The sequence below is a fragment of the Xiphophorus maculatus genome, chromosome 6 (assembly GCF_002775205.1).
Source record: "Xiphophorus maculatus strain JP 163 A chromosome 6, X_maculatus-5.0-male, whole genome shotgun sequence".
Lineage (NCBI taxonomy): Eukaryota > Metazoa > Chordata > Actinopteri > Cyprinodontiformes > Poeciliidae > Xiphophorus > Xiphophorus maculatus.
Window position 1 is genome coordinate 27009893 of NC_036448.1, and position 12000 is coordinate 27021892.

General features: G+C 39.5%; 1 protein-coding gene across 1 annotated transcript in view; it reads right to left on the reverse strand.

Moving 5' to 3' along the window:
* The window catches only part of LOC102226630 (receptor-type tyrosine-protein phosphatase N2-like), a 185846-nt gene that overhangs the window by 22675 nt on the left and 151171 nt on the right, over nt 1-12000 (reverse strand). The window contains exons 15-17 of the mRNA XM_023335461.1: nt 8849-8996; nt 7649-7722; nt 3128-3205 (exon numbers count right to left, since the gene is read on the reverse strand). Coding sequence (XP_023191229.1) covers nt 3128-3205; nt 7649-7722; nt 8849-8996 — 300 coding nt within the window. The remainder of the gene's footprint in view (nt 1-3127; nt 3206-7648; nt 7723-8848; nt 8997-12000) is intronic.

The window sequence follows — 12000 nt, forward strand, 5'->3', positions numbered from 1 at the left end:
CACGGATCTCCACTCACCCACACAGTTGTATGTTAGTCTACATTTATTCAGCTTGCTATTATTTTGTAAGGACAGAAGAGTCTATTATGTGGGTGGGAGGGAAAAAGAACGCTCACGTTCTCAGACTTCGGTTAGAAATCAAGCGCTATGAAAAGTAATTACTGTTGCTGTAAAGGCCGTTCTGTTCCTCAACTGGATCATTCGACAGCGAAACGTTGGCTCCCGCTCGTATTTTTCCTGATGGCGGCCATATTCTCACAGCTGGGCGGGCCGCGCCGCTCAGGAGATCCGTTCCTCTCCGATCAGAGATAACAGCCATCCGTTAATGGGAGCTATAAAACAATAGCGCTCTCACATGACTGCGCTAGATGGCTGCGTGCGCACTTCATTGGATGGTGATTTAACTGATGTTAATTGTTGTCGGTTCTGAGTTACAGCCCCCTCTCCAGCCCCTCCCTCTGTGCTCCCTTCTGCTTTACTGATCAGCCTCGCGGATCCAAAGTCGTGACGTTGCACTTTCTTGAGAAATGGTGTTAATTTGTTTTAGCTGACAGGGTGAGAACTCTCCTGGAGCCGCGTGGACGAGCTCCCTTTATCAAAACCTGAGCTTTGTGAAATACACATTTTATTCCAACCCATATTTTCAGGTGTTAAAGTTAAGTGCACCAGAAGCGCTTCATGTTGAATTCTTTAAGTCTGGCAGGTTGATCTGCAGCATGATGGATGTGTTGTAACAACATTGGCCAGTTTTGAAATGTAGAAATCTGATGAAACAGTAAATGAGGTTAACCAATGAGCAGCAGTGTAAAACCAACAGCAGCTCCAGATGTTTTCACCTGCGGAAACGGATACATGTACAGCTGAAGCTTTAGTTTTTCACTTGATTTATAGCCTTACGTATATTTTTGCACCTTTTTTTCATCCATTGGGGAACATTGTGCCGGTATAAATGCTTCTAAATTTTTATCTTCCCTAAATGAAATCACCATTTCTCACAGTGTTTTGGTATTTCTTTTAATTTATTCTTTCTTTGCCATTAACAGATCCTCTCACTCCGTATCATAAGCAACAGCCTATAGTGTAATTGGTCCACCTCTGTGTTTAACAGTTGTGGTTTCAGATTTAAACTCTGCTTTGGTTTAAATCTTTTCTTTGATTTAACTTCATCAGCAAATGAATATCTAAGTTAATGCCGTATTGTAGCTTCTGACTTTCGCAGATTCCTCAGGCCTCATAACAGTGTAGATATCAAAGGTTTTTAACATCAGGTTCACCTTTACCATTTGGTAAATCTAAAGATGCCAAATGCATATTTTCTCATGAGTTGAACTTTTTCTTCTATGGTTTGAAGGCATAAAGCTTTGTGCTCTATATATGTTTTCTAAACGGATTTTGCAAACTAGCCGTAATCTTTTCTTTAAATAACAGCTTTCCTGTCAGTAAAAATTAACAAAAATGTCTTTGTACTACTAAAGCATTAAATAGTGCTCCATTTTCACTGAGTTCATTTTAGAGGCGGGCAGCATTCCTACTCAGGTCAGCTGAAACCAACATTTATGGAAGCTGAATGTATTTCTGGGTTTGCAAGATTATTAGCAGACTTTATTTTAAATACAATCCAAGTTTTTTACCTCGCACAATGACCGCTGGAAATGGCCACTAAAATATTTCAGCTCTTACGAATGAGGTAAGATGAGATTTTCTGTTGTATGAATGAAAAAGTACAGCATGATTTACCCTAATATTTTATTTTTCATGCAGTTCTGCATGAAAACTATGTGCATTGGTTTTACAGTGTAGCTTTTTATAAGAATCCCACATTTAATATAAATAAACCAGTAGATAAACTTTTACTGTGCAGTGAGTTATAATTCACTGAGCTCAACTGAATTAGAAAATTATTGAGAAATTAGATCAATTGCTAAAATTGCATCAGACACAGTGTACTGTAATTATTTATATAGGTAAATTTGATTTGAACTGACTTGAACTTGACTCTTAATCACTGAAAAGAATGAATAGATACGAGTTTCATTTGGATTGAAATGAACTATTGATTCTTTGGAATTGGCTGAACGTGAACTGAATATTTTTGAAATCAGTTGTTTTGAACGAGAACCTACTTATTCCAATTTAACTTGTTTGAGGTGGGAAGAATTAGAATTTATTTATTTGCAACAATTTGGCTTCAACTGTGTTTTAATTACCTTGAATATTCAAGTGAATTTGACTGAATTTTCTGGAATTAAATCACATTTTATTTGTCCTTAAAGAACAGCTAATTTGATTGTACGCATTTTGAAAGATGGCAACCTGAATTTATTTAGGGTGAGTTAGATTGAACTAAATTGTCTTAAGCAAGACTGGAGCTGGAAATGGATTATAATTATCTTGAACTGGATTGAAATCATTACAAAAAAATGTAATTAAATTCAGTAAAATGTATGTCAAACAGATGGGAATTAAAAACCACTAAGACAGAACTGTGTAGAGCCGAGAATGTAAGTCCTACATTTAAATTACTTTAGCTAAAAAGACTTACTCTTGTAAGTCGTTTGTTTTTCTGTGCTTTGACAAAACCGTTTCATTTCAGATTGAGTGAAATAAAATTGTTTTCATCTTTTATTTTGAGGATTTTATTCCAGAACTGTTGAGAGAACGTGCTCTACCTTGAAGTACTTTTATTTTCTTTCTGCTCCTCGTTCACGGTTACCTGCACAATTCCAAACCTAACAGAGACTTTACTTGTTTGACAAGGCGACCTTTCCTCCCGGCACAAACACCCTCCACCCCAACACCGGCTAAAATAACTTATCGATCCTCTGCTCTCCAATTCAAACCCAATCCAACATTGGAGACAGCGGGAAAAGGGTTTGCCACCTCCTACGTTAACGACGTATGGCACTGTCGACTGCTGCACATGTCTGTGTGCGCCGCTGTGGTGGAGGCGCTGAGCCTTATGTGGAAGGAGGGATTAATAATGACATCCACAAAACAACACGGTCTCCTGTGTGAGTTGCTGCTCTAATAAAAAATTGGCTAGCTCTTGTTTAAGGGGGGTGTATTGATTTTCGTTGTAATGGTGTATATGTATGTGTTGTGCATGTGGATTTTCTTGTGTCTTTACCTGCCAGAAATCAGCCACAGTGGAGGGCAGGGGACCTTGAGTGGCGATGTAAGCCGGGTTCCTGGGATCATGATCCATCTGTAGGGAGAGAGGAAGTGAAGGATTAACAGATTGTTTGCTTTGTTCTCTTCATTTCTTAAATTCATGTAATTGTCTGTATTCATATACAAAGTCTTGAACTTGTTTTTACATTTTTTTCTTTTTACAACCACAAACTTCAGTCAAATTCACTAGAAATTGAAGGAGCAGACCAACATAAACTGGTGAAAAGTGGCAATGTGAAAGTCTGGCGTACATTTTATTTACCTCACAAAAGAAATCCTAAATTACTTGGTGTAATCTAATCTATGCATACAGTGGCTTGCAAAAGTATTAATATCTCTTGAACTTTTCCATATTCTGTCAAATATAATGCTGTTTGCTCCCCAATATTCTCTTAAACGACCTCCGAGGCGTCACAGAGCAGCTGGAGATTAGATTAGATTAAGGGTTGGCAGTCATCAGGCAACTTCTCAAGGCAACTGGTTGCACTCAGAGAAAAGGGAGCTGAATATTTTACACATCGCACTTTTCAGTTTTTTATTTCTAAAAAAAAAAAATTTGGAATCATGTATTATTTTCTTTCTACCTCACTAACGAGATAGTATGTGAAGTAATTTGGGCCTGAAAGTGTTCAAGCTGCCTTAGGGTTCATTATTACATTCTACACGTTGTTGCACAGAAAGAGAAAAAAATCTAATGAGAAGAGCCATGAAAATGAAGCTGGGAAAAAAAAAAGCTTCACTTTGATTTTCAACCTTTAGCAACATTAGAGACAAATCGAGGGAACCATTTCTAAAACTACCCAAACCTAAGAATGGAACTTTATAAGCCTGAATCCATTTTGGGTTGAAACTGTAGTCCATTTACCATGTCACAGCACCATTTCTCCCCTCCTCGTCCTCCTGTTCACAGCTGGAAGCTTTGCAGAGAAGAGGTCGAACAGGAACTCAACTTCTTCTCAAACTTAATGAAAAGTGCAGAGGGATGGTGTAGGCGTCGTGAGCAGGAGACGGCAGACGGAGCGCGAGCAGAACCAGCGCAGGAAGTGAGTGACACCCCCGCTTATTAGCATGCAAATTGTACGATAAATGTAATAATTGGCGCGACCAATTTAACTGGAGGCAATTACAGAAGGAAGAAGGATAATTTCTCGGGCTTTTCCGCACACCAAATTGTCTTTAATGGTCGTCGGTGGCTTTTGTGAATGCCAAACAATAATGAATGTCTAATGAACTTAAAAGGTAGTAAGACAGAGGCAGAAAAAAGAAAGAGAAAAGGGAAAAAAGGTGACATGTTGCTGGGGGGCTCTGCTCATTAAAACATCAGCTAGAAAATGAAGGCAGAGGCCTGGAGGTTTATGTCTATCCTACATCTACTTTTGTTGTTCTGGGGCTGTTCTCCTGTTTGTGACAATAAGTTTCCATAAAAGGAAATTCAAATTCTTTTATGATGTTTCAGTTAAGAACAACACCTTGCTGCCGTCCCATAGAGCCCCATAAATGAGATCTAATGCAGAATTATTGGGAAAACATGTCTGGAAAACTCACTTTATTATTGTTTCGATATGTAACATTGACATAGTCAGGTTATTTGTTAGTTTATTCAGGTGCCGTTTTATTATGTGCACATAAATCAAAATGTGAAACAGCAATACTAACGTTAGCCTCTGATTTTCCAGTATTTTGGTGGCATCTGGATCAGCAACTTGGCAACTTGGATCAGCTGCTAAAAATTTAGACTCGTCAGATCAGATTTCGACACAGATTTGGATCTCTGATGCCTTTATTCTGTTTGTAAAAGTGCAAAAAAAGTTTTAAAGATTTTTTGGCATCTCAGAAGTTCTAGGGACAAGAAAAGCAGTGATTTGACTATGTGGGGTCTGTATTGGGAATGTAAAACACAGTTGTAAACAGGTTTGATAGAAAATGAAGTTCTTTTGCAAATACGATTTTATCTCTTAAATATTAGAAAACAAACTATGGAAAGTTAAATATTTTTCTAAATTGAATGTGTTTTTTCCAGTTTATGGAGGTTTTAAAACTCTCACAGCACAACACAGCATGGACTCTCCAAATCATCCGGCTATGAACTTCTCCAGATGTCCTGCCTGGAGACTTTTTTGACAAATACTTTTCCTCAGGAAAAAGCTTTGCTGCATGAAAAAGCTGGAGATAAAGAACGGGTAAAACTGACAGAAAAAGATGATGAAAACCAAGATCCCGGGATCAGGGAGACTTTGCAAACTCATCACCTGTCTCCATCTCCCAACATCTCTTTTTCTTCTTTTCCATCTCAGCGGAGACAAAATGCTTTCTGACTTGTCGAAGTGTCTCCAGGATAAAACCCTGCCATTAATGCAGCTGGAAAAGGACAACTGTCTTTCTTACTACCTTTCAGACATGTTGCTTTAAACAAAAAGCAAACGTGTGGGACGTGACACATGTAATTATCCCTTCTGCTGGCTTTTTGTCTCTTCCTCACTAAGACAGAAAGAGTCAAATCCAGTGGCTGTTTCCATCACTCAGCCTTAAGTCTGGGAGGAAGTTTGACAACGAGGGAGGCTGTTACAGCCGCGTGACACCTGAGGCTATTTCTAAGGATGAGCAACAATGGCTCCTATTAAAGGACAAAACAGAACTTTTGCTGCGTCTATTTCTACTTACTTTCTCTAAAACTTTCAGATGTGTTCTCAACACGTCTGTTTGCATGCAAACCCCAAAAACAATCCCTTTAAATTTCTTCTTTAAAAGACAAATACGGAGTTTCGTCTGGGTTGCTCATGTTTGACTGACTGTTGGAGGCTCCAGCAACCGTCTGTAACTATACTATTTCTGGTTACAATACCTTTTGGCGCATGTTGTGAACGCATCAGTTCGACGCAAATAAACTCAATTACAAACTGAATCCTAAACCCAACATCTTTTTTCACCCTAACTGTAATTATCTCATTTGTTTCAACATCAAGATTCCAATTAAATATTTAGCATCAAATCTTTTATTAGATGTCATATCACTGCACATCACATGTGATATCAATAAAATAAATTGATGTTTTGATTTTAAAATGATCAAATGTTAAAAAGTTTAAGGGGTGTGAGGACTAGTGCCAGTAAATTTACCTCCTCAGTAATCTGCTGTTTACATAACGTGGCTTCTGACCAGAAAAATCGTAGACACGGCCCTGCAATCTTTGATAAGCAGCTGTAATCACCCAAATTAAAGCATCACCTCTAGGCGTTTGTTTTATTTTCTGGAAAAAAGATTGATGGTTATATGTTTATTTATACATATATGTAAAATAAAAATATATGACATTTTCTCAATTTTTAAGAGTATGAGTCAATGAATGAATCAGAACCAAGCGGTTTATCCAACATGACAGCAGGGAATTGAATTATATTTAGCTCCACAGCCAATACCTTTTTAAATAAACGAGTTTTATGGTTATTGACAGGCTGCTGGAAGAAGATCCCAAACACGGTCCTCTTCCTTTGGTCGGAGCGTGGGCGAGCGAAGGATGGAGGAAATTCCTCAAATAAGCGCAGCATCCGCCATACGTTCACATCCAGCCATGCTGTATTAATAGAGCGTGTGGGAGGTGGGAGCGTACGCCTGACAGTGATCGTGTGTCAGTGTGGGTGTTTGCTATTTCTTTTATGTAGGGGTGTGTGTGTGTGTGTGTTTACTGCTCCATGCATGTGCACCCCGGCAGAACTTGTGCTCCTCTTCGGGCATGTGCAGCTTCATGTGTTGGTTTCCGTCGGATCAGTTGTTGCATTTTTAACGTTCAACAGAGTTGCTCTTTTGTTCTCGAATAGTTTTGATTTGTTTGGTTCCTCGCTGACACACACACACACACACACACGCACACACGCAGAGAGTGAGCCACTTTTTGGTGTGGCGCCCAGATTTCAAATGCATAGTGTTTCTGTTGCTTTTAATGGAATACCAGTGTATCTGCCTCGAGGGAAGCATAAACCTACTATTCCAACACTGGTTTCCAAATTGATTCCCTCACTTACTGAATTCACATGGCTGTTTTTCTCTCCCCCCTCCCCCACCCATTTATTTCCTGCAGGCTGCTTTCCCTCCTTAAATCGGTACTGTGCCGAGAACGGGGCTCAGCATGCCGAGCACAGGCGCAACAGTAAACACAAAGCAGCGTTGAATTAGCATAACCCAAGGTCAGAAACAATCATTTCCCAAGACCCCGCAGATCAATTTGAGTTCCACCAAATGTAAAGCGAGTCCTGTGCATGTCCTTCCTCTGAACGAACACCCGCCCGGGGTGTCTGCTGTATGGAGATCGTTAATATTCATGGCGGAGAACGCGGGCTCACTGCGAGTCTGCCACCAAAGTTAAGCAAGCGTTGCATCAAAATTTACATCGGGCAACGGTAGACTGCTTGTGTTGCTGTGACGCCCCACAGGGGGCGGGGGAATGAAATGCAGAGTTTAGAAAGCAGATGAGGTGCTTACTACTGGGCTGGCATTGATGTAGTCGGAGTTGCCTTGGCTGTTCTCCACCTTCAAGGTGATTCTGGAGTGATCATCTGGAACAGAAAAATGAAGGATTCAGCATTTATTTTGTCTCACTCAAGCAAGTTTTAGTATGAAAACAGAATGTTTAGTTGGCATATCTGCTGACCAAACTTTTAAAACATAACTTGCATTTTCTCTTATAATGAATCAAGTTAATCTTCAGCTCACGACTGAACTGGTGGAGCCGAATGGGAAGAAAAAAACTGGAGATGCTCCTTGAAGTTTGATGGGTTAATCCCTAAATCTCTCCCTTCATCCAAAAAGATCTAACAAATTGTCACCACACTTCAAACTTTCTACAGTGAAGCTCTGAAACTGCAGGCGCACTGATGTGTCAAAGGTTTAATCAAAGGGATATCACACTGATCCCAAAGATTACAGAAGTACAAGCAGAAATCCAAGGACATTTTAGGGCTAAGATGGTGACTTTTGCATCAAGTGACTTGAAAAGCTTCTTTTTAGCTCCAAGCAGATGTGCTGCTCATCATCTTTGCTTCATTTTTTAATAAAAATGTTCTTATTCAACACAAGTCAAACCTCACCAGCCAAATTGGCAAAAACAGTTCAGTTTTTTTTTCATGCTCACAGAAGCTTAAGGTGCTTCAAATTGGAAGCGCAATTTATTCTCGACAAACCGCTTTCCCAGTTCACAATCTGGATTTCATTAAGCCTCGGCCCGCTGCAGAGACTGGGACAGCACTTTTTCCTTTTTTTTCTAGATGGAGCCATTTCTACAAAGGCTTAGAAATTTTAATCATTGATGAGGCCTGTGCAGGAGAGCTTTAATAGAAAACTAATTTACAACCCTTCTGCTCGCTGCATCTGCTCCTAGTTTCTGATTATAGAGAAAAGGCCTGGAAAACAGAGACGAGAGTTTAGCACCTCCATGTCTGAATGATACCAGGAGGTGAAACACCCAAATTAGGTCGGAGTTGGTGGGTATTTTCTTAAAGATTTGTTTAAAAAAAACAAAAGCTTTGGAAAAGCTTCAGAAACCGAGAGAACTATTGATCGAGACCACTTTAAGATTCTAGCCTCTTCACTGTAAAGTGGAAAGAAATAAGGGGAATTTAACACTTTTGTACTGTAATTTATCAAAAAGGAAATAAAACAAGGACATGTTTGAGCTGTACTCACATGCCACCACAGCAGTGGAGCGGTTCTTCTTTGCGTTGCCATTCTTCAGGCCGGTGGTGGTTGCGTTGGGTTCAGCCTGATAAGCACACAGAGCCTCCCATTCCTTCGCCAGGCGGTCTTTATTCTTCAGGTGATCCTCCATGTAAGACTGAAGGAGGCAGGAAGAAGAGAAAGTGCAGAAAGTTAAAATATTCATGTGGGGAAGAAGGAGATTCAGTTCTGAGTACAAACATTGAACAGATTTCTTTAGGAACTTTTCAGCATTTTTCAGATCAATGAATTTTAATCTGATTCTGTAACATAAAAATTTACATTACACACTGAATAGGAAGGAGAATGTCATTGTTTTGAAATGAGCCTCTTTAAATCTGAAACCCCCAAATTGAGAGACTAGGAATCTTAATATCAGCTGTTCTCATTGCCATAAATGCACCACTGTTATCCATTAAGGGGTTAACAATGGACGGAGTGGCTTACATTGAATCATACTCATGTGTTTGAGTGGCCCAGTCAAAGTTCAGATTCAAATACAATTAATAATCTGTGGTAAAACCTCAAATTTGATATTTACAGATTATCTCCATTTAAACTGACTGGGATTGAGTTACTGTACAAAGAAGAATGGGAAAAAAATTATGATATGTGGGTGTGCAAATCTGGAAAAGACTTCAAAGGCTTTCATTGTGGTAAAACATTTTAAAAACGATTATTATGCCTTTATCTTAAAATCACAGTAAAATACATACATTTTACTCCTTGAGAATTATCTTAAAATTAAATTTAGTAGTTTATAATTTCAGAGTAAACTGACAGAATGAGGAACAAGGCTCTGGTTCTTTTATGAAAGAACATAACCTTTATAAGGAGAATTTATGTCCCATTTGGAGATGATCTAATATTCAACAGTTCAAGAAATCCAGAAAAATTGTGGCACTAAATAAACGAATAGTCGAGCTGAACCGTGTTTCTGAACCACATGAAGATTCTCTTCAGATGATCTTCTCTGAAGATTAAAAGAAAAACAAATCATTTAGACACCTCATTAGCCTCATATCTACAAGTCCACACGCATAATTTCTTCAGTTTATTAGATGCACCAATGTCATTTTAATCACTGCGCGCCTGTTTAATCTACTCCTGCTCTGAGTCATGATGGCGAGTTTCATCCTCGTTATTACCTACATTCAGCCGGTTTTCATAATTAAAGGCGGCAAGGTGACTTTGAACAATCGCCCTTAAAGTAACTTGGCTCCAGACCAAAACAAGTGGAAAAGTCGTAGCTTTTCCACTTGTATCTGATGCGGCTTTGTTTCTGAGTCGAGAATCGGCGGCGAACGCACGCAAAATACCGGCCATCGTCTTTAATAGATGAGAGTCCGAAACGAGGTGGGGTGGTTCTTTAAATGGATCCGCCGGTGATTTATGGTGACAATTACAAACGAGGGGCTTATCTTAATCAGAATTAGCTTCCAAAAAAGGCCTAATGGCTCCAGGCTGAAGTGAAAAAAAGTTTGTTCATAAAAAGGAAGCAGCAGCTGAGGAAGACGGAGGAAAATAGGCCGTTAGGTCTTTCTGTGTGCCCAGTTGGCGATGACATGCACAGTGTAACATTAGCCGTTCCTTCCTGCAGTCGCTTCCCCCCATTATACTTGCTAAAAGCAGCCATGATGTAACAGGAGGTCGGATGGTGCAAACCTCAACCTGCATTGTGCTTATTAATGGCAGGAGGTCCAAATAATGACAGAGAACAAGTCCACCCACACAGAACAAGAAAAACACAGAAATAAACAGGAAGCAGAAATCAAATGCAACTCACATGAAACAAACATACAGAAATTTACACGAATATATCAGAAGACACTTTCAAACATGCACTGTCCAAATTAGTTGCCCCCAACCGCCCTTTACCCCCTACCTCCCCTTTCCCCCTCTAATGCCAGAGTAATAGGGTTTTGTGGCTGTGTAAAGGGATTATTGCAATCCAATCAGGAGGTGCTGAGATCACCATGTGGCGGCCAAACACTGAATAATCCCCTTACAGCAGGGGAGGGAGGAGGCGCGCAGCTGCCAAAGGTGCTCAATAAAAAACGCTACCGGAGCCACTGTGGCTCTGATGCACCATCCAGAAGCACCTGTAGGAAACAGCAGCATGGAATCAAGGCCGCATGGGAGGTGACATAATGCAGGAGCCATTTTGGATCGACTGAGATGGCGAATGAAAAGGGGAAGTGGGTGGAAGAAATCACAGCTGGACACAGTTACTCAGCAAGGAAGAGAGGCCAGCATGCAACTCTGCCCTTTATCACGTTCTTATTTAGTGTTTTATTTCTGTTATTACTTAATAAACCATGTCTTTTTGATACTTCCAGAAGAGGAAAAGTGAAACCACCCACCATCTTCCACTGCGCCAGATATGATTTTTGTCTTTTTAAAACAGGCAAAGGTTTTAGGGTTTCTGGAAGGGTTTTTGAGTTTTGAATAAATTGAGGAGGCCTAAAAATGGCTTAATGGTGATGATCTGACAGTTGCATCAAAATAGGATCAGACAGATGCTTTAGCTCATCATTATCTACCAATTTATTTATTATATATCTCCTCTCGGAGATCTGAACATTCCCATCACAAATCTCTCCACGCTGGTCGAGATGCACTGCACCTTCACCTATTCACGGTTCAGTTTTTGCAGTTTCACCTATTCACTGATTTTTCTTAGAGCAAATCATCACCTTCCTAAAATAATGGTCTATGGCATTCTTGCCAAAAGTGATTTTGGAAAAAATAAAAAATAAATAAAAAAACACTACCTATTTCTTTCTTTCTAAAAGATGTTTTAGGCAAAAAACCAACTCACCTTCGGCAAAAACAAAACAAAAAACCCCGACATAGATCCGTATTTTAGGAAGGTGACAATATCTAAAATATTCAAGAGAAAATGCAGCTTGGGAAACTAAAATACCAACATGCAGTGCTACTTGACAGCCAATCCAGGAGGACCATATACTTTCCTTGATGCTGATTGGCTGTACCTCCAAGAGTGTAAATAAGGAAGATGGTGAATGTTAGCTTCTGTGGTGGAGTTAAGACAGTTTCTACTGTGTATATTAATACATATTATGGTACATTTGGTGTTTGATATATTAAAATAAGCAATT